This window comes from Camelus ferus, chromosome 1 (assembly GCF_009834535.1).
Source record: "Camelus ferus isolate YT-003-E chromosome 1, BCGSAC_Cfer_1.0, whole genome shotgun sequence".
NCBI lineage: Eukaryota > Metazoa > Chordata > Mammalia > Artiodactyla > Camelidae > Camelus > Camelus ferus.
The window spans coordinates 67,467,039-67,490,647 of NC_045696.1; the positions used below are offsets into that span (position 1 = coordinate 67,467,039).

The following is a 23,609-nucleotide window of genomic DNA, read 5'->3' on the forward strand; positions in this document are numbered from 1 at the left end:
TCCCACAGCTGGAAGGGGCTTTGGTTGATTTTCGGGGGGTGGGGAGCGCTGTGGCTCCTTGTGAATGCGTCCAGCTTCTTGCAATGAAAGGAGCAAAATCTCAGAGGGGGCGGTTTTCCTCTTTGCCCGGGGATGGCAGGTAGCATGGACAGTCTTCTGCCACCGGCCTGGCTGGGGGAGAGGAGAAGCTGAGGCTGCTGACTGTTCAGAACCAAGCCCCAGAGTGGAAGCTAACAGCAACAGCAGCCAGAGAAACTTGGGTGCGGCAGGGCTGACAGCTTCCCGTGTCTGGGAAGGAGAGCAAGAGCGGAGGGAATACCGGAACTGAGAGGCTCGGGTTAGACCAGTTCAGCTCCCCATAATCTGCCACGGTGAGGGGGAAGGGACGCCTCCGACCTTCCAGAGGCACACTTGATGGGTGCCCATCCTCTCTGTCTCCACTCTTTGAAGACATTGCCAGAGCCTGCGTTCTGCTCACGTCTCCATTCTCTCTCTGACAGAAGTCGTTCCCGTGCCGCCCCTAGTGATCTAGTCCATGTGGAACAGGCTCGGAGTCTCCTGCACTCTCTGCAAACATGGCTTGTTTCCCAGAAGGCAGAGCTAAAAGGAATAGGTCTGCAGGGAGGCGGAGGAACTGCTGGCAGCCCAAAGGTGTGAGGACTTGTTTTGGAAGGAAGGGAGCTCCTGAAGAAAAAGAGTGTTTACATGGCACAGACTGGTGGGGGGAGGTGGGGATGTCTTGGCGGGCATGTCCCGGTGACTCTAGCTCTCAGGACGGGCAGGGAAAGTGTCCGTTCCTCGCTAGATATCCTGGGCAAGGTCCTTTCCATTTCGGATTCTTGAATTCTTTGTTGCTTTTGGGAATAACATAGGACAACAAAAACAACAAAATCCAAGATCAAAAAACCATTGCTAAACTTAAGGGACCCCTTGGGAAGATTTTTTCTTTCTTCTTCCATTTTGTTTTTCTTTCTCAAGCGGTTATGAGGTGCAGGAAGTCATTCTGTCCAGATAGCGACATGTAACAACAGCCTGGAACTTTTCCATTCTACTGAGTCAAAAAAAAAAAAAAAAAAGAAAAAAGTGCCAGAGGAAGTAATATTCATCAGTACTTAGCCACACTTGAAAACAATGGTATAGTTTAGGTTGGCTTCACATTACACACTTGCATTTGGTTGTGGACCAGATGAAGTCCTTTCAATGGGCAGATTTTGTCCCGTATTTGAAGGGATTCCTCCCTGCCCCTGTGTTACAGTAAGAATACAAAATGGTTCTTCACAGCCGCTGAAAGAAAAAGGTTTGTGTACAAACTCAGAAAGACTCGGGAAAGGAAACACGGAGTGGAAGATGTCTCCGCGGCAGAAAGGGCAAGTCTCTACTGGTCCATCTGCCTCTCCTGCTGGGGAAGTGTGACTGCTTCCCTCCTACTCTGCAGCCACGTTGCTCGGTGCCCGTTTCCTTTAGGGACAACTCTAGAAAGAGAGCCTATCCTAACCCTCCCATCGCGCGGAGTCACTCTCTCCCTCACCCGTGCATTCACCCAGCCTCCTCCTAGTTCGCGTGTACTTCAGGCCTGTTACATATCTGGCTCAATGTGCCCAGTGGTGAGCAAAACACAACTTCCAACGTTCAGGGTTTTAGTCCAGATGGAAATCTGACTAGAAGAAAAGAAGGAAAATTTTAGTTTAATACAGTAAGCATCCTCCCATATGTCTGTCTGAAGTCATATGGGCTTACATACGTAAGCGTGACAAATACCGTAGTGGAAGTCAAAGAAAGAAAAATTCCTGGAGGAGGTAACGTGGGGTCTGGGTCTGGAAGGGGGAGCAGCATCAAAGGTAAACAAAGGCAGATGTTAGTTCAAGTGGAAAAAAGAGATTTTGTTCTGTAACTACCGACAGCGGGGCAAGAGCTTCCCGTTGGTGCAGAGGTGACTGGGCACGTTAGAGAGAGAGCCAGCTAGCAGGGAGGGGAGTGGACAGGGCTGCAGTTAACATCAGGGGCAGGACAAAATTACAAAAAGCAAGTAAGAGGACTGATGGATGTGCATGTGGTCGGGCCCACTGTGTCTGCTGGAGGCAACCATCGGAGGGTGGTTTCTACCCTCCCGCGGTGGCCTCGTCCTTCCTGACGATTACAGAGGACTGGCTTCCACTTCGTTGGGAAAGGCACTCAGGTTGGAGAAATATATAAATATATAGAGATATCTATATATCTGTGTATAGATATCTCAAACGGACAGAGGAAGGATTTGCAATTGTAAGCTTTTTAAAGTAAATTCTCCAAGAAAGAGGAGGTCAGGGGCCTATCGGCAGGTGTCGGCCAGAACAAACAGTAAGTCATTTTCATAGCTTTGAGCTTGTGCAGACAGGAACTCAAAGTTTTCCCCGGGATGTACCCTCAGGCCGCCAGCAGCCGTGCTATGGTTGGTCAAGTCTCTTAGTGCTGCGATTTGGAAGGAGCTCCGAGCCTGAGTTCTTTTGTAGTCCTCAGCGTGCCAGACAGGAGGGCAGGTGGCAGCGTACACACAGAGAAGTGAGCACGGGGGCCGGAGAAGTGAGTAGGTATGTTCTGTTTGGGAATGGTGCATGGTGTAATGGCCAGTGTGTCGGAGGAGGGGGAGGAGATGAGTAGGGAAAGATAACCTAGAGTCTTCAAGGTCATGCTGAGGAATTCGGGTTGAATCCTGGGGCAAGACAGTTAAGCAACGTGGTCCAGTTTTTGCCTTGGAAATAGGCTGGCCCTCGTGGAAGAGAGTTGGTGCGGTGTTAGGTTCAGAAAGACTGAAACAGAGAGATACATGCTGACTGGTGATTTCCTAAAAGGATGAAAGAAGGATGGACAAAGTGAAGGAGAGAGGATTTGAGAAGGAGGGGACAGCATATGGGGAGTCATTAGATAAGGAAAGAAGAGGGAGGGATTTGGGACAAAATTGAGGTTTGAACCCCGCATAACCCAAAGGACATGGCAGACTGCTGACATGACCATGCTGTGTTTGTTTCTTCCTTTTTCTGATTTACCAGGCTCATTCCCTTCACAAGAGAGCTGGGAGGAAGGAAGCCGTCTGACCTATTTAGGAATCCTGTTTGTGATACTTCATGCAGAATTGTCTGCCGTTGTTAGTTTCGCGTCATCAGAGGGAAGTAATGAGTATTTTATTTATCGCCCGAGTGTAATAGCCAAGGCAGAAAGAAGTGAAATGCTTTGCTTTGGACATGAATCTGGGGTGAAACTGAAAGAAGATCAATTTGATTCCATTGGGTAATAATTCACCCAGGGTCTGTAATGTGCCAGGCTGTGCTAGATACTTCGGGGGCACCAAAAGTAATAAGACCATGTCCTTCCCAGAAAAATCATGACGAGTGTCATGGATGGTCATGGCAGCAGTCTGCCACGTCCTCTGGGTCACACGGGGTGTGCAGACATGCACATAACGAGGAATGGTGGTATGCTAGTTTGCACTGTAATGGGAATACAGAGGACAGGAGTAGTCAGTTTTAATAAAGAAAGACTTTATGGAAGAAAAAGTTTTTGTAGAAGATGCCAAGGGCAGAGAAGTGTGGGAAGAGAGAGGGGAAGTGTCCTCTAAGTGCATGGCCCACACTGAGAGCTCTGCTCCCCATTTTCCATTTGTCCTTGAACCTACTTCTAGGATTTCATATAAAAAGGGTGGAGAAGTACAGGGGCTTCTCTTAGCGTTCCTTTAAGGCAGCTTTAAGGTCGTTAAGGCTGTACTGAGCACTTGACTCTGCACTGGAAGCGGAAAAAGGAGTTATCAGAAAGCATTTCTTCCCTTTCCTTCTCTTTTAACTATTACATCATGAAATACATGATACACAATACAAACTATAATTTATAGTAGTAAAATGAACGCCTATGAACCCACAATCCGGCTAAAGAAATCTAATATTAGTATTAGATTAACACTAGTAACAGCTCTGTCATGTCTTTCACCCATCACATCTCCCTCCTTTTGTCCTGCCTCCACAGGATGTATTTCTATTTCTATATCTGTATAGATAGGTATGGCTGCATATGTATCTCCTTAGCATAATTGATTGTGCTTGTTTTAAACTTTTCTACAAATGATATGATAGGAATATATCTATGCTTTTATGACTTTTTTTCTTCTAATTATGTTTCTTAGAATTGACCATATAGTTTTATTCAACAGTAGTGGATTCATTTCACTGTTATACATTATCCTGGTGCAGACAGACTCTTATTTACTTAGCAGTTCTCCTTGGATGGACATTTGTGTTATCTGCAGCTTTTGGCTGTTACTCACAGGACAACTCTGTGCATCTTGGTACAAGCCTTTGGAACACATGGGCAGGAGCAGAATTGCTGGTCGTTGGATTGCCACATTTTCATCTTTATTAGATAACGCTAATTTATTTTCCAAAGTGATTTTAGCTATTTATACTTCCACTGATATTGTATAGAAATACCATTGCTCCACATCATCTCCAGTACTTGACATCATCAGCCTTTTAGATTTTTGCTGCTGCTGTTGGTATGAAATGGTAACCCACACTGGTTTTCATCTGCATTTCCCTAAGGACGAATATAATTGTTCTTTCATAGGTCAATTGGCCCTTTGTATTTTCTCTCCCCTAAAATGTCTATTCGTGCGCCTATTTTTCTATTGAGTTTTCTTTTTCTTAAAAATTCTTTGTTATATTCTGGAGAGTAATCCTTTGTCTTTTTATGTCTGGCAAGTAGCTTTTCCCAGCTTGAAGCTATTATGAGTCTTTTGATTAACTCCATTTCTTAATTTTAATGGCGTTTAAATTATTAATTATTTTATTTACAGCTTTAATGTTTTTTATTTGGTTCAAGAAATCCTTTGTAACTAAAAGGTCATGATTGTTTTAAATAGGTCTTAAAGTTTTGTCTACAGGAGTCAGGCACTGGGTGTTATATTATTCCACATGAAAACCAGTTATTCCAGCATCTCCCCTTGCCACAGTGATCTGCAATATCATTTATGTCATATATTGTTACCATAAATGAATGGTCTTATTTTAGGTTCTCAGCAGTCATCCATTTAGATTATATATGTCTTTTTTTTTAATACAAATAATACACTGCCTTTATTACTGTAGCTTTATAGAAAGTCATATCTGGTAAAGAAAATTACCCTTCCTTATTCTTTAAAAATTTATTGGGTATTTTGGGTAGGGTATTTCCTAGTAAGTTTTAGAATCAGTTTGCCAAAGTCCATAAACTTAGATTAGTATTCTGTTAAATCTGTGAATCAATTTAGGAAGAACTTACATTTTTATGACATTATTTCCCTATCTTTGAAGATGGTCTATCTTTCCACTTACTTAGATCTACGTTAATATCTTTTAATGAAGTTCTGTGGTTTTCCTCATTAAGGTATTTTATATTTTATAAAAGATATTCTTAGGTGCTTCACACTTTTTGTCACTATTATATATGGTTTGTTAAAAATACATTATCAAACTCTTTGTGGCTATTGCACAGAAGTAAGATGCAATTATGGTATATCAATGTTATATCCAGCAAACCTGCTAAACTTAATTTTTATTTTTTTTAAATTATAGTTGATGTACAATACTGTGTTAGTTCTAGGTGTACAGCATGGTGATTTGGCAATCAGATGCATTAAGAAATGATCACCACAATAAGTCCAGTAACCATCTGTCACCATACAAAATTACCAGGGTATTATTGTTTTTTATGCTGTATGTTACTGTGACTTACTTTATACTGGAAGTTTGTACCTCTTGGTCCCCTTCATTTATTTCACCCAACACCCACTCCCTCCCCTCTTGCCATCACCAATTTGCTCGATCTATAAGTCTGTGTAATGTTAATTATTGGTGTGTTATTTTTGGGTTTCTGTGTATAGTTTTCTGTGGTTATATCATCTATGAGCAATGGCAGCTTGGTTTCTTGCATTCTTTTCTTTGTATCTTTTATTCATGTTTCTGTTATAACCATACTGGTTGGAATCTTCAGTACAAAGTTGAATAGAAGTGTTGACAGCAGGTATCCTCCTGTTTACGATTTGAAATAATTACTTCTAAGGTTTCACTATGTGGAGCCATTTTTGCATAGGTAGACTTTAGTCAAGGAAGTCTCCTTCTATTCCTAGTTTGCTAAGAGGTTGCTCTTTTATGAATGTTTTGCTGTATTACAATCTTTTTCTACATCTATTAGGAAATTATGATCATAACGTTTTTCTATTTTGTTTTGTGAAAGTGGTGAATTAATCAACTTTCTCATGTTTAGCTTCTCCTATATTCCTGGGATAAACTATAAGCTCAACTTCTTTGAGATTGAACTGTATGGTTACCAGTGTCTTTGCTCACCATTTCTTGTTGCATCACCAATGTTCCTTCCTGGTTCATTTTCTTTCTTCCTGACATGTATCTTTTAGAATTCCTTTTAGTTAGGGCCTATGGACATTAAGCCCTTTCAGCTTTTGTTCATTTTTTAAATGTCTTTCTTTTTCTTAGAAATAGAAATTGTAGATAAAACTCTTTTCCTACTGTCTTCCACATTATTGAAGTTATCAGTATGATAGCGCAGGACTGAGAGTCAGCCCAGGACACAAGGTCCAGCCTTGTAATTAAATTATATTGTGACCTTAGGCGAATCCTTTCCTATCTCTGGGACTTAGTATTTCCTCACAAAATCAGAGAACATGGTAAGGACCCTCTAGCTCTCACATTGGATGAATACGGGCAAATAAATGTATGTACAGCGTTAAAATATGGAGTGGTGGAGGAGGCAAAGAACATAAAGTGAGTAATCTGAGAAAATAAGAGAAAGGAAAGCCAAGGGGGCATGTTACATGCTCTTCTTTGTGTACAACTTTCTGGCAAGAAGTTACGAATTCTCTGCACCCCAGTGATGCACCTCTCATCTGTTACTTCAGAGATGCACTTTGTGTGCACCTGGCACCTTTGAAAATGACAGCGCCTCACAGAGCTCTGGCCCCTGGGCTCTCAGACCCGTCGGCATTAGTAGGCTGAAATGTGAGGTTGGAGAGCCAACCCAAAGCCTAAGCGGGAAGGAGAAGCGATCTCCTTTTCTGAATTTCATGGAAGGAGTTTCGTGTTCTCTCTACTGCTAGTCACTCTTGAGTCAGGCTAGGCTGGGGGTCGGGGTACTGGGTTCTCTTGCAGACCTCTTCCTTTAAAAAATGGAAAAAAAATATGTATGGTCATTTGGGTTGTTACCTTTATTTCTCACATTCTTAACACTTTCATCTATAAAATGAGGGTAAACTCATTCCAGATCACAGGGCTATTAACAGTAAGCAGTGAAGCCTTTAAAAAATGCTGAGTTACACTCTCCCATGTGTCTGATAGATTCTTCCTTTCTTCTTCCCAGTTATTTGCGTCCATATCATCAGCTCTACTAGACTACAGACTTCTTGAAAGCAGGAGCGATGTCTGATTTATATCCATCTCCTTCAAGACGCCTAGCACAGAGCAGATTCTCAGTGTCAGAAAAGTATGCGTAGCACAGATGGCGTAAAAGTGCGAAAAGTCAACCAGCTGTTAGCGCTGCAGGTGGAGAATCTCTCGTTCTTACCCCCACCCCTCACAGGAACTGACTGACTTGGATCCGACTTTAAAAGGGAAAAGTTCTTCCCCTGAAAGGTTAAGACAAGGAGTGGTCAAGTAATTCTAGAACATGTCTAACCTGAAGGTCTGTGCTCAAGAGTGGAGAAGAGTAGGTGTTTCGTACGCTTGTTGGCATCACATTTGCTTTGAGAGACGTTCCCTCTCTCAGGAGAACATATGGAAAGCAATGAGGTAAAAAAAATGAATCACAGTAAAAGAGGGCTGGAAGGAAGGAGGCGGGAGCTGTCCCACTCAAAAAGAATTCCACACACAGGCAAGTAAACGTAGTGAGTTTATTGGATTTCTAAATATAATGACGTAGTTGCGATTCTTTAACAGAAAAAAAGGAATATAATTTTCATATTTATTCTTATACAGCGTTGGAAAAACATAATTGATAGAAAAAACTGATAGAAGGTAAATAGAAACATGATTTAATATAGTTGGTAATGTATAAATACAAAAGAAAATACCCAAATCACTTGCTTATAACAGGTTCTATCCTCTTACCAGGAGGGCTATTTTGGGTAGATCAGTGATGGTTCATGATGTAGTGGCGAAATGCAATTTGCTAAGAATAAAAAAGAGAAATCTGTGTTCTGGGAATACCATGGCCCTGCCAGTAGCACACACATGAAAAAAGGCATACTCCGTATATGTTTTTGTGTGGCTTTCTCTAAGTCAAAGAATGTCATTCAGACCAGCAGCTGATCATGGCGGGGCTATGCCTGTACTTAGGAGGAAGTTCTTGCTCTTTGACACATTTAATACAGAGAAAACCTGGCTTCTCCTCTTCTCCCCCTTCTCCTTGATCTATCCACTTATAAATACCATTTAACATTTAATGTAAAACTCTCTCATAGTCACGATCAGACTGAAACCTGGAGCAAAGCCATGCGATGCTCTTTCCCGGTCCATCTTGGATCCAAGGAGGAAAAACTGTGTGGGAAAAACTCTGTGTGTCCTGATGCCCCTTCTGATATCATATAGAGATTTCTGAGCTCTTATCTAACACTAACATCTCTCTAAAAAGTAGAAATTGACTAGTATTGAAATTGCATAAGGTAAGAACAGAACAAGAACATCAACAGGAAGAGTGGACAGTTTTTGTGAAGAGTATCACTGTCTCCAAGGAGACAAATGGTCTCGTAACATGACAACTCAGGAAGGTGGTCCATCCTCTTGAAATTAATGAAACGGTGACACCCCCCCCACCCCAGTTTAAGTAGTGGAGCTCCTGAGATGGCAAACGGAAGGATGGCTGCCTGCAACGGCATGGAAAGCATCTTCCACCCCTTATCCTCCTTCCCTTCCATTTGGTGAAACTGGGTGGGACAGGAGACAACTTTACAACCAAGAGGATGCCAAGAGCTTCCTTGGGAACAGGCTAACTGGAGGTATCTTGCTTTCCCAAAGCAGAGGCGGAACCAAGTGAACATGGAACCAACTGACTTAGAAGGGAAGAGAGCGACTTGGCAAGTGGGATTTGCCAGCTGGTTGAGTCAGACGACACATTGAGAAAGATCTTTTTTGGAAGCACGTCCTCCCTTCAACCCTTTTCCTAAAATCACACAGTCCACCTCGTCCCACTTACTGGAGCCCTCTCCTACTGCCGCACCTGGGGAAGAATCCGTCTTCCTAGGCTGTGCTGCTGCTCCACGGACAAGAGCTGCAGCCACGATGCCAGGGACAGACCATGGAAACAAAAGCCATTAGACAACATATGCTACTATTTTGAAGAATCAAAGTAGAGAGATGCTCTAAGGATCTGGCAAGGGCATCTGGCCCCCTGAGCCTCCCATTCTCAGGAGCCAAGACTTTTCTTTAGTTTTCACTGATGTTAGCCTGAGAGAGGAAAGGGGAAGCGATGTGCTGACATGCTAAACCCACCAATGCTTAGTTTATAAAACACACATATGACACATACCCTAATACAGATCCTGGCTCATTAATTCTCTTCGACAATTCTTTTTCCTGACTGAATGTTCCAATTCCAGAAAGCACATATTCCCTTGAGGGAGAGGACAGGAAGCCTCAGCGCTGTGCCACCATCCAGGAGGATATAAATACAAAGTGGCTGTATCAGCAAGGGATGCGCAGGGAATGAGCTTGCAGTCTGTTCCATGGTGCCACTCGGGAGGCGATACTGGAAATGAGTGACTTTCTTCCCTTTGGCAAGGCTTCCTTATCTTAGCACCTACTCCTTTCGATGGTGTGTTTTTGAAGGCTTCACGGTCTGACTCTGGGTGCCGTGTGTACAGACATATGTAGGAATAACGTTTATGTTTCTCAGAATAGGCACTTTTTGAAGGCAGTAAATCTAAAAGTAAAGTTAATAGAGCCTATATTTAGTGCTCATCTTCTCACTTTGCTGATGTGTATGCTGAACAGAAGATCACAGATTTGAGTCAGTCTCGCAAAGAGGCCGGAGTCGGCAAATGGCTCTATTCAGAGCTGGGGAAGTCTTGCCAACTCAACTGTAGCTGTTAAAAGGCAGACTTGGAGAAGGTGCAATCGTTTTTCTCAAAGGTGACAGCACAGAAGGAGAAAAGCCTGTGACAAAGCCATGAAATAAAAGCTGGTGTGTGCGGCTCAGAGAAAATTACCATCCTTGGGCTCTGTGTCTTTGCACCACGTCTACTTGACGGCACAGAGTTGCTACCCAGAAAGTTCTTCCTTTCCCTTCCCTTTTTTGGGGGGGCGCGTCTCATAATCCCAGCAGAGAAAGAGCCAGCCCCAAATCTGCAAAACTAACAATAAAGTGAAATTTAAAAGGCAAAACAAAAAATGGAGTAATTAGTTGCACAGGTAACATGGTAAAATTCCCACCCTACATCCAGCGGTGACACTTTTGCATCTAGTTAGAATCTTTGCTTAAGGCACATGAAATCATGTAATTTTTTTAATGCTAAATAATCAGACAATCGATGTCATCCTTAATTCTGTTTGCTCGTTCATCTGCTTCCTGAACACGAATGAGGACTAATTCAGAGGTTGGGGAGGTGTGCGTTCTCACTTTAAGATGAAATAATTCTTGGATCATTTGTTCATCAGCTTTCCCAACAGAATAAACGGGTACTGAAAGGAAGAAAGTCATTTCACCATGGCTTTGCGACTGCTTCGTTATAAACTGTTGGTGGGTGACGAGATTTAGCTTCCAGGGCCCTAAATATCCTTCATCAAGGATACAGCTCAGTTCAGATATTTCAGTTGAGTAAGAAGGCTGGCACAGCCTACACCAGTTCTGATCTGCCACCTTGTGAGGAGAGTCCAAGGCACTTTGACGCTTCCTGGCACGCTCACCCGGACAGGCTGATGGAGCGGCACTCGCCTACACACTCAGCACAAGGTGTACAGGCCTAGTAAAATGCAAACACTGCCCAAGTATCAACTCGCCTTTTACTGTTTGAAAGTTAAAATATGAGGCCATTCCTATTGTTGGCATTTAAATGATAAAATCTCTTCCTCTCAAAGTCTGTATTTGAAGGAATGAGACATGTTGGCAGATACATCACAACCTGGCTGAGCTCTTCTACTTCTGGTTTATAATTACTAAGTGATCATCACTGTTACCCAAAGAGAAAGAGAGATCAAAAGGAACTGGATTTTTTTTTCCCTTTAGATTTGTCTCCAAGAAAGAAAAAAAAAAACAAGAGAAATATATCCAAGAAAAGCTACTTCGCCCTCTTTTGCATTTTCTAAATGACTTCAGAAATGGAGTGAAATAATTTGGCGTGGAAAGACATTCAGGCTTAATATTTACTCCCTCGTGATGGAGGGAAAGGAGTCCAAAAAGCAACGATTTTTCTTACGCCTCAGTCTGAAGCGAAGCAGACCCCGAACAAAGTGGCGACACAATGCATCAACACTAATCGCCCAGGAATAATCCTTTATCCTTTTCCCAACAGATAGAAATGTAAAGAGAGAATCAAGCAGGAGGGATAAATACCTTCGATTCCACCCCCACCTCAAATTGCTCTGGCATATTTTAAGAGATAAATGGAGCCGTACAAAATTTAAATAGCTTTTTCTTTTCTTTTTTGGCAGCCACAAAAATGGGTCAGGTCTAGAAATTATTAGTTTCTTGGCCTGAAAAATCCAAGTGTTTTAAAATAAGATTTCCTTTTTGAAAGATCAGCTCTCTTGGAAGATGCCTGTGTGTGTATGTGTGTGAGTTTGTGTGTGTGCGTGCACGTGTGGGCACTCACGTGCATGGGTGTGTATTTTGAAGACAGCACTGTGGTATTTTCCCTAAGTAAGAGGGGGGCAATGTTGTGTAGAATGGGGGAAGGAAAAAAAAAAGAGTAATTTCTTTTATACTATGTAAAGATAAATCAGAGTTTATGGCGCCTTTTATTTTTATTTAAAGGGCTGCTTTTTCATATTCACAGCCTCACATTTATTCCGACAAGACATCACAGGTTCCAGCCAAGTGAGTCTCTGACTCAGGAGTACTCACCTAGATAATTCTGAAAATTTCTCAAAATGCTGCCTGTACTAAGCCACTCCTGTGCTGGGGGTCGCCATTTCTTCCACAGGAATCATTTTCCGCTCCGTCAATCATAACATTCATTACACCTCACGGGAAGATGCAGCACCTTTCCAGGGTCTGAATGTTGCCAGCTCAGCCAGGGCTACTCCCCAGTTGGCCCCACCGGCACCTCCTGTATTTTCCAGGTGTGAAGATTGGAGAGGGGTGAGGGGCCATCTGTTATTCAACCTGCCCCTCGTGAATCCCAGGGAAATTAAGCAGGTGGATGATGAGACCTCCATGATGGATGGTGGATCTAGGAAGGGAAAATGACTAGAAAGCTTAATAGGTAAGATCATCTTAAAGGTTCCCTGCAGTAGATTTGACTCAGATAAAGAAATAATATTTATCAGTTAGCAGATTTTAACTTAAAGCCAAACAACTATAAGGAGACATGGGGAGGAAATACAACCCCAAGTGCACACATCAAAAGTCACAGCTTCCTGAGGGGTGCAGCTCAAGGGAAGGACCGCCCAGCTGTGGACCTGCCACATGGAACGGGTTCTAGAATAACATGCTCAGGCTTCCAAGTCAGTCCGCTGGGAACGCGCAGTACCAGACCCCCCGTGATAAGCACACACAAATCACAGAACGACAACAGCTGGGGAAGCCAGGCTATCAAATGGCAAAAGCCAAGTCACAGGACTGCAACGAGTCCCAGGGCATTTGTTCACAGGCATCTCGAGGTCAGGGTCGGTCGGTCGGCTCGATCATGCCTGATGCTGTCATATTCTTGGTGGGCCTCGAATAAGTGTGGCCGGAGAGAGAATCTGCCCTGTTTACCCACAGCGGTTCCTGCCTCTGTGGGGCACACACCCTGGCCCACCGGAGACAGGCTTGTCTGAAGGATCACATCACCTCCACACTCCACTGAATTCTAAATGATTCGGTCTCGGCTGATATTCTGAACCTCACAGTTCCAGAGAATTTTTCAGTTAATGCAAAGCAAACCACTGTCTCTGGGGAAACTTGCCGCAGCGAACTTCAGGCCTGCTGTGTGTGTTCCTAGCGGTGGCCTGTCCTCACTGACTCCACCGCGCTGCCCATCAGACAGAACACCTGGCAGTTTCCCACAAGATGACACAGAAAAGGCACGCAAGCTCCAGATGGTCTCTGCCACCTGCCAGCGAAGTGACCTATGGGGGCACGGGGGTCTGCAAGAAGCACACGTCGTGCCCTCTGTGCCCTGAGAGCCACGCCTGCAGAGGGCACGGGAATGCCAAGACCTGGGGACGTCCCCAAATCTGCCATTTACCGGCTCTATTGCTTTTGGCAAGTCACTTAACGATTCTGAACCTCAGCTTTCTCTTCCAGGATAGGGCTATTAATAACCTTCCTCCCAGGGCTGTTCTACGTGCGAAAGCAGTTTGTAAGCTCTCTTAGGAGTTATTATTTTAGAGCTCAGAAAGCCACCTCCCGGTCCTGCCCAGGGGGCTGGTGGCAGGTTCTGACATCAGGGCTCTCGAATTCCAGGCAGGGGTGGAAGAGTCTGCAAGCCTGGTTCTCTCAGAGACCAGACGATGCTACTGCAGCTCCACAGGAACTCAGGACAGTAATGAAAGAATTTACACATTTCTGCAGAAAACCAGAACATAATAGAACCTCCGTCTTTCGCACAGAACAACTGGCCAGAAGTAATACATTTCAGCAGGACCATGATCTTCTGCTTTTGAGGCTTTCCTTGTTAGAAGTGGAGATCACACACTGACATTTCCTCACATTTCAGGGTCACTATCAGCAGGTGGGATGACGAGTGTATTTCATGGGTTAGTTACTGGGAGGAGCTACATAACAACTGTCAGAACAGTTTGTCTTTTGAATAAGAAAGTAAAAACCACAACCCCAAACTCAGAAACTCTAAAACCTGACCCTCAGAAAATCCTTCAGACTATTTTTAAGGATGTTTAAGGATATTTATAATCCTTCAGCTAAAAAAAAAAATCAAAGTTTTGTTTTTAAATATGTTGCTAAAAACAAAATATATTTGGAAAGAAAACAGAGGGAAGAAGCACATTTTGTTATGTACTAAAGATTAATTTTGTGTGGCACCAAGGAGCACCTAAGCCCCGGAGTCTGGTTCTGGAGCCTGGAACAAAGTGTGATGGAGGAAATGGAAGAGCTTAAGAAGTAATGAGCTTCTTGATGCAGGTGACGTTTAAGTAGAGTCTGGATTATCCCTTAGCAATAAATCTGTAAGGGAATCGTAACATCAAGTGGACCGAGAAGCAATAGGAAAAGAGTCATCTTGTTCATAGTCTTGTGGGGGCTCAAAAGACAGGGTGTTCAAGAGTGCAGTATGTAGCTATGAGCTGATATGAATATCCGTTTGTATATTATCAAAAAATGTTCCGATTCATGCTGTAAGTACTGGATTATATTTTGACAGCTTTTCCTATCTTACAGTTATATAGATATGGAAAAGCAAATAACAATTGAATCAACCTTCCTCTATGCTTTTCAACTTCTCACTGACCCCAAGTATCTGGAAGCCACTTCTCCTGATAAGGACCTTCCAGAATCTGTAAAGCAGAGGGTTTTCTGTGGGTATAACCTATGCTCTCCTGTTGTTTCTGGTGCCTTAAATATTCCTCTCTCAACTTCTAAATCAAGCCGATGAATCAGTACAAGATTTCTTAACAAATTTCACTCTTCCAGGAAGCGTCACTGATGCCACTGGGAAGAATTACTTTTGCTGATGCTACACTCCTTCCTCTGGAGTACAGACGGAACCTCTTTGATCTCACTGCAGTTGGCCTGAATCGAAGTTACTTAGGGGCTGATTCCCTTAGAGTGATTATTAAATTGAGTAGATGAGTAAAAGATAAAGATGTTAGAAGATAAAAGTATAGAGAAAATGTGGACTGCTAAGGACACTTCCTGACTGACTGAGCAGGGAAGTTGCTCACTTGATCTGAAGTGCAGCATCTCCAGGTACAAACATTTGTTCAAAGAAGATGAAAGCTAGTCTCAAAAATCAATCAGCCAGAAACATTTATGTGGAAATTTTGAAGTGCCCAGGACTCTTTTTGCATATGCAGTACGGGAACATGGACAAGACAGGTCTTACTCTTGAAAAGACAAAGATAAAGGGAAAAGGTTGGAAGACTCTGTGAACGCTGACCAAGAAGTGGGACTTTCATGGATGACACAAGCACCAGCTCGCTTCCTAGTCTCAGACTGACTTTGACTTTGGGAACGTCAAAATCAGTAAAGGCCATGCCTGTTCTGCTCACGTGGGAGACCTATCCTCCTCCATCCTCCACTCTCCTGGGTCTGAGTCCTTGGGGGGATGTCCACATTGAATATTAGTTTCCTTTGGATGATTCCAATTCTACTTACTTTCAGCCCTGAAAAAAGTGGTGTTATCTGGCCTGATCCAAAATGATTGCTACATTTCATTGAGTAGATTGAAATAAAATTAGGAAATATTGTTGAGTCCAACTGTTCAAAGGAGAAGCAGAAGGGTGATCGGACTTGATACCATGTCACTAAATGAGGAAAGCTGAAAGAGTAGTGATATCCAACCTAGAGACCAAGATTTAGGCATTAGACTTCTTTTGTAGCTTCAGAGCCAGAGTTTCATTTAACAAATGGAAGAATTTTCATAGAAAAAAGCTGCCCCAATGGTAGAAGGGACTGCTGCGAATGGTACTACATACCGGCCAGGTCTAGAAAATGTGGGAGGGTGACTTGTCAGCAAAATAACAGGAGATTCAGATCCTTAAAGGACCCATGAGTCTATGTGTAGAACAGCACTGGGGCTTGGGGTCAGCTATGACCCTCTACACTGGTACAGAACACAAGATGACATAGTGAAACCTGGCTCAATCTTCGTAGATCATTCTACTCCTGGGGCTGAAAACTGAATTTAGAAGCTGTGTTCAGTACCAAGTTGCTTGAATGTGAGTGTCATTTAATAAGCCTTCTATTTGTGTGTATTAGGTAAATGTATCAGAGTTAGATGAATGATGTTTTCCCTTGCCCATACATGGATGAGCATCTTGGAAAAAGTAACAAAGACACACATAGAGAAGGACTTATGCAACCATCTTAAAGTATCACAAAGGAATTAGCTGTAGGTTTCTCTGTTCTTTCTAGTATATATAGCTTTTTGCAAGTAGAGTATCAATTTATGCTTATAACAAAGGTTAGCATGAGAGATACTGAATTGGTTAGAAACTGCTGTAAATTAAATAGCAATCAGAAATAAAGGGCAAAGATTCCAGTAATTTTTTTGTGGAGTATCAATGGGGAAAAGTCAATGAGTTTAATAAAATGCATCTTCTACCAACTGGCTATGCAATAAGCCACTTGCATGCTGAGTAACTGAAAACAGAGTCCACAACTTTTTGCAGAAGGGCTGGGGAAGTAAAGCAGAGAAAGGAGCAAGTGTTCTCCCTGTCTAGATTGAAGGGGAAATGTGTTATTCTATATTTCTTCCTTTTTAAACTTAGTACGATAAAATTGGTTTTCTGTGCTTGTAAGTAAAAAAGGGGAGAAGTAGTACAAATCGAGTACAGCTGTTTAGGCAAGACATTACAGAAAGTGGGTGACTGGATTTAAACAAGAGACCCCAGACCGAAGAAACTCCTGCTCACTGTGCTCACCAGGTAAGCCCACTGGAAAGGGATGATGAAACACTGACGGTGCGAAACTAGAAACATCTGACCTTCCGAGATGCTTCGGGTGTAGCGTGGCTTGCCCAAGAGTAGGTAAGAACCTGCACCACCATCCATCAGAAAGAGAATGAGCTACAGCCCTCCCACAGAAGGATGAAAGGACGTGGGTTATGAAAGTTCTGTGTAGTTTCGGCCATACCACGGGGCTGAGAAGACGCTCTCATTTCACTCTCTTCTGACAAGGGAAAAATACATTGTTAGCCATAATGATTTTTAAACACCTCATAAACTTGGAAACATAAATATTTTATGTGTTTAAACAACTATAATTGCTAATCATTAAAACCCCTGTGAAAACTCTCAGAGTTGGACTATGCAAGAATTCTCTTGTCATCTTTTTAATTGACCTTCCCCTTCTCTGGAATTCTTCCTTCCCTCCTGAGTCCCTCTCTTCTTGGAGACAGGTTAAAAAACAAAACAAAACAGAAACAACAACCTCTGCCTATATATCAAAACAACACACCCACTGAGACTATCGTTAATTCTGGGCAGATTCACATATGTGCTGAATTATGTATGTACTGGGTATGCTTTTACTTTGCTCACATGTGACCCTCCCAAAAAGGAAAATCAAGGTCAACTTGGAGAAGATGGAACTGAAGACAGAAACCAAAAATGGAAACACATTCCTAAAATCATCAGCTTTTTCCAAAGAAACTAAAAAAAATGGATAGAAAGGACATGTTTTTATCAGTGTTAGTCAGAGTTCAAAAGAGTCTCAGACCTAAATGCTTGACGGAGAGACCCAGCTTGTTCTTCTCAGGTTGTTTTCATAAACAGACTACAGGCCTGTCATCTGTGCTTCCGGAAAACCTCTGTTGCTGCCCCACCCCCTGAAAAATACTGTGTATTAGGTTTTCAAGTGTTCAAGTATTAGGATGTAATATTATTGTCATGGGAAAAATGCTGATATGTGTAAAAATTCTAGAAGGATAATAGTTTTTCCCTGCCATAAGGAAAATTCTCAAGTTTCACTGATCTAAAATAACCAGCCACCACTTAAAACCATGATTGTTTTGTTGGTCAAAATGCTTTGGATTAAAGTAAAAAGAACCTTAACCTAGTCTTAGAAAGATCATTTTGCACATAGCTGGGAAAAGTAGGGCAGTCATAAATGAATTTGCCAAGAACTCTATGATCTGAATCCCTGATGAAAACTCATTAAAATAAAACTGAAAGACTCTATTATCTCACCTCACTTTATGAATAAACACAATCTGGAAAATATGTCCTTTTAAAGGAAGGATTTATGGAGGTTGCATATATCTTGCAGTAGAACAAGTCTTCCCTTAATATGATCACAATTCCATAAGGAGCCTAATGCATTGATTTAATTTATTTATGAACAGTCCAAGCGGAATAGCATTAATGAGTAGAAATCAGAAGGAACAAAGGGAGGCAGGAAAGAAGGGAAGAAAGGAAGAGGGAGGGAGAAATGGAGGGAAAGCAAGAAAGAGGAAGAACTCTCATCAAGTCAGATAGCTTTAATCAGATCACTTTTTAAAGGTTTGGAATAATAAGTCAGCTTAACAACAGACTCATAAGAAAAGTTACCTGTGAAGGAAATAATTTGACCTGAAATGTTCATGACTGCACCATCAAAATGACTCAGAACCAAGATCCTCAGCTGGTTCTGTCCACCATTAAATTAAAAAACAAAACAAAACAAAAACAGACAAATCAAAAAGTTATGGCAATTAAAGAAGTGGATATGCTGAATGGGTGTTAAAGGCCCAAGCGGAAGTCTCTGACAAAACCAGAGGAAGGCCACCAAGGCAGACCACCCAATCATCAACAACATCCAAGACACACCTCGTGGCATAAGGATGCTTTCCTAGTTTAGGAATCTACAAGGCACTTCAAGAGACGGCGAGGACAGAAATACTGTTAGCATACATGAAGGTGAAGGGTTCAGACTTCTCTGGATTTTGACTTTTTGATCAGTATATCTTTGAGGCGTGGGGGTGGTAATTTACGTGATAGACACTTGAGTGGAGCATTCATAGTAACGTAAAGTTCTTGAAAATTAAGGCAGAAGTACACGTGGCTCTCTGATTATCTCCCATGGAAGTGCACCAGAAGAGCGATCTCAGGAAATGGACTTGAGGCACATTTCGCAGAGGTATATCTTTGTCAACCTCCTGGTTTCCTACAGATGGCTAAAGCAGGGTATGGAACATGCTGTCATATTTCATTCATAACACACATGTCCTGTAGCTCCAGGCAACAGATGGACAATCGCTTGTTTAAACTACAAATGTGAAATCCTAAGGTAGAACAGCAATACTTCTAGAAATGTATATGGCAAAAAAGGCCTACCCAAGCCAAGAGGAGCGGCGAGAGGCTGTGAGGTCACATCAGTGTTTCCCTGATCTCCCTAGCAGCTGCCGTCATTTCCCCAACACCCTTCAAAACCTGATAATGGAGGGACCAAGGGGCAGCCGAGGCAAATTTGACAAGAGAAGCCCCAACCACATCAAATAGAAATAACACTGTTATTCCTGGCTGGTTCACATTAATAGGATATTTACTAACTAGGAAAACCGTTGGAAGTTGTGCTTTCAGAGTCCTGTCCATAGTCCATAAACCCTCTGTGACAGCCCCATGCTAAAATGTTCTTTTCCTTCCTCTCCACCCAAATATAAAATACTTGTTGAAATGGAGTTAGAGTTTTATACACTTGAAACATCAAAAACATCTTTGCAGAATCTTTCATAGTGGGACAACAGTGATAGGGCTGATAACTCCACTGTGTTAATCAGCATACACTCAATGAAGTAATTTTGATCAGAGAAGTTGCTTCTACAGAAACAATGTGTTAATGAGAGGAAAAAGAACCCCTATCTTTGGGCTGCAGAGAGGTCTGAGATCTCAAAGCCCTCATGCATTCTGCTTGGACACAAAACTTATTTTTGAGTCTTAAAGGCCAATTTGCTTGCAGATGAGACTCCACAGAGTTGTCTTGAGCTGGGGATCCAGGCAATGGAGAAATCTCATTTTGAAATGGTCCACAGAGCCCAGGACATAGTGGGTTTTTTTTCCTTTTCCAACGTCTCTCATGTTACATGGAACTACCAAATATTTGTGTTCTTGACAATTTTTTTTAAAAAAATCAGTATATTTTTACAAACTTTCTCTTATAGACTCTCTGATTCTTTTCCATTATTTATGTATTTAAATGATAACCATCAAGACAATACATCAAAAGAGAATTATAAACCTTAAGGTGATAGATCTTTATATCTCTGTTATAGGCAAAATTTCATGTAACTAAAACAGTAAAGAGTGATTTGGCATTGTTGACACCAAACAATTAATAGAAGACAAGATAGCGATATAAATCATAGAGTTAAGAAATCCTGAAATAAAATATTTTAGGATCCTTTCCTTATTATACCTTGTGAAAGAAAAAAAAAATCTAAATCTAAATATTCTGTATATGTCTGTGTGCACATTCATTATTATAAAAGTATGATAAGTCTATATTAAAAAGAGATTTACTTTAAAAATCTTTGGTAAAGATACTCTGAGGTTACGTGATAAAAATGCACTATAAAGATTGTAAGCAAGCAGATTCTGGCAATGCCACAGGGATGGGTCTGTGACAGCATTTCTCACAACTTTTTTTTTTTTGGCATGTAAACATTCAGTTACATAAGGACTTAAATGTAACAAACAAGTAGAATGTTATTGCATTTTTATAGGATAAATATTTCATAAATTCTCCCTATTTTGGCAAAATTCATAATAGGATGACTGCACTTCAAGAGATAAAGGTCATCCCTCAATAAATCGGGTTCTTTGCTTTTGACCTAAAGACAGTTTCTTCCAAGTATGTCATAGGAAACAAGTCACTGAAGCAATTCAAGCAGATTACATTATCACCCCAATTGTCTAATAATCAGTGCTCCTTGAGGTCATCAGCATGCTCTGGCTTTTAATTTGGAAATCAGAAGTTCAGAAATACAGTTGCCACTGTAGCCTAAAATTCACACACTGCCCGTAGTGAATCCCTTATATTTCACATGATGAGAAATATAAGACATAAGTTAAGGATTGCGAGGTAAGGAAAGGGCAGTGGTCAAAGGAAACGTTGAAAAGCTACAACTCTGGTGGCTCTAAAATAAAACTGGTGACCCCAGCAAATGAGCCACAGATTAACTCAGAAGAGCCACAGGCTTAAGAATTTCTCATTGGAAAAAAAAAAATTTTTTTTGGAACCACCCTTATGATTATTCCTACTAAAGTAAATTTAACTGTGATTCTTGCGGCCAGGGTTGTAATTCAAAACATGCAAAAATAATTTTTCATTTCTGAGTGTTAACAGTAAAAATTAAAAAAAAGTCAAGACTAGAAAACTGACTTTATCACTTTTTTCCAATCATGAAAAAGATACCTGTGGAATCAGGGAAGGGTTTAAAGGGAAATGTTAACTATATTCGTTACATTTGTTTCTTAAACTGGGTGTCACAGAGATTCATTATATTATTATTTATATTTTTGTGTATATTTAAAATACTTTATAATTTAAAAGTATATACTTGTGGAAGATTTGAAGAAAAGTTTAACTAATCTTAATCCAAAATACTTAGTCTACAAAGTGGTAACCTGCTACTAAGAGAGGCATCACTCCTTAAAAGAAACACGTTGGAACCTAACAAAGCAGATGTGGTTCTGCAGTTGGCAGGCAAGCATTCCACTGCCCAATAAGAGTTTGAATAAAGATTCCAGGCAGAGACTCTGCATATTTTTAGCTCAAAAAGGCATTTTTTTTTCAGTGATTGTCTTTGAAAGTGTGGTATAAATGTCACATCGAAGATAGGAAAATGTCTTCTGCAATATGTAATTTGAGTTGCAGAAGGATTATAAAAATAATGAAACTGTGGTTTCACAATCTTTTCAAGCTTTCTTGTCTTTTTAAAGTAAACTAAAGAAAACTAACACAATTTTATGTGCTCTGATTTGCAATTGTCAGGCAAAAAGGACCTGGTCCAGGAGGGAAAAATAAAAAAGAATTTGAACCGTGCTTTATAGCTATCTTCTTCTAGGGAAAAAGTCAATTTTGGTAGTTGTGTTTAGAAGTTAGAAAAAAATGCGGCAATATTTCTGCTATGAAAAAGTGGGACAGTATTGGAAATGTTACATTCTAGAGAAAACCAAGTTTGTATTATTATGTCCAGCTAGCACAGAAAAGGAAAATCTTAAGATCCATATTTTGGGGGTAATAATGAGCTTTTCAAACGGAAGCCCCAAACACTTTATCCAGCACACTTCATCTATAGTTTCTTTAGAAAAAGGCTGATGTTTGGTTTTCTCTCACCAATATCTGTTTTCAAATGAACCCTGGCCCCACTGGTCACTATAGACTTTGAATTTAAATGGCTGTAAATTAAATTTGGACTTGTTTTAATCTACGTAATTTGTAGCTTAAACGCTTTATAGCCTGACATGTAATTGTGCATTTTCCCCCCAGGGACACGATCAGTTTAGAGTGACAGAAAGATCTGTTTTTCAATACACAGTAAAAAGAATGGCTATCTTTTATGTTCACCGGCAATGTGGAAGTGATAAGATGGAGCCTTCAAGCCTAAAAGCACCTGTGAGCTGGCAGACTCACCCAGGGAAAACTGTGTGACAGCAAATACCACACTAAAACAAGCCATTCAACCAGATGAAAAGTGAGACAAACACAGGGATTAAAAGTTAAAGGAATGCAGAAGTGAATGGGATGGAGCATAATCCGTGCAAAAATGTGGAAGTCCTTGGGAACAAAGGCCCATCAAGGTCCTACATGATTAAATGTGAAATGTGTATTTGGTAAGAACTTAACAACAGCAAAAAGTCTCAGACTCTGTGTGTTTCTAAAGAAAGGTTAATAGTGGATGAAGTAGAGACCACCCTATGGCTTGATTGCCTTTCCTCTCTTTTCCTATATCTTTTCTTATGTTTTTCTTGTGTTTCATTTTCCTCATTTTCTCAGAGCCACCAACTAACGGCTAAACAGGCAACTGAACTTAAAGGTCAGTGCTCGCCTTGGCGGTCAGCACCCTGATGCGGGCGGAGTTGCAGGTCTTGCAGAGAATGTGTCCATCCAAAGGGTAGCAGCCTTGGTTGTCTCCCTCAGACAGGAGACCGCCACAATCCTGGAAAAATAAGACACAGGACAAGGATGTCAGTGCGAATGTCAACATGAGTCTTTGCGTTCCATTCAAGGCCAATTACTACCTTTCCTCTTCACACCGACCCCCCTAGTTCTTCCCCAGGATGTAGCACCCTATGTCTTGCGTTAAGTTGGAGTAGAGATTAGGGACATAAATGTGAACAGAATGACCCTCCTGAGGTCACTTAATGGGAATATAGGTCCAGGAAGAGACCAGCCCGAGGGTCTACGGCTCCAAGTGGTGGACCTGCTCCCCTCGCCCGAACAGCAACAGCCACAAGAACCAGAGAAAATAAAACAAGAATAGATCCTGAACTTCACTCACCTTTACCGCTGACATTAGCTTATGGTTTTCTCGAAAAATAAAATATACACACACACACACACACACACACACACACACACACACACACACACACAGATGGAGGGACAGAATTTCTTGGTAATTCCAGGGTAAAAGAGAAACTGTAGAGGGACTCCTGCTAAGCAGAAGGGCCACCAGTGGGTCTGCATGCTCACTCCAACTTGAGAAAGAAGATGAAACTCTAAGGTTTGTGGGGAGGAGTGATCTGTCGTCTTTCTAAAGGGTACAGTGCGGTGTAGAGGAATGAGGGTGGGGCCGGGGGACAGGG

General features: G+C 41.6%; 1 protein-coding gene and 1 long non-coding RNA gene across 10 annotated transcripts in view; one reads left to right on the plus strand and one right to left on the minus strand.

Annotated features, from left to right (window-relative positions):
* The window catches only part of LOC116664348, a 43,496-nt gene extending 35,419 nt beyond the window's left edge, over nucleotides 1–8,077 (plus strand). For both annotated transcript variants that reach the window (XR_004320847.1, XR_004320846.1), the window contains one exon: nucleotides 3,024–8,077. This is a non-coding gene — a long non-coding RNA (uncharacterized LOC116664348). The remainder of the gene's footprint in view (nucleotides 1–3,023) is intronic.
* LPP (LIM domain containing preferred translocation partner in lipoma) overlaps nucleotides 8,021–23,609 on the minus strand; it is a 629,562-nt gene continuing 613,973 nt past the window's right edge. For all 8 annotated transcript variants that reach the window (XM_032482352.1, XM_032482344.1, XM_032482364.1 and 5 more), the window contains one exon: nucleotides 8,021–22,960. In XM_032482352.1, coding sequence (XP_032338243.1) covers nucleotides 22,832–22,960 — 129 coding nt within the window. In that variant the 3' untranslated portion in view covers nucleotides 8,021–22,831. The remainder of the gene's footprint in view (nucleotides 22,961–23,609) is intronic.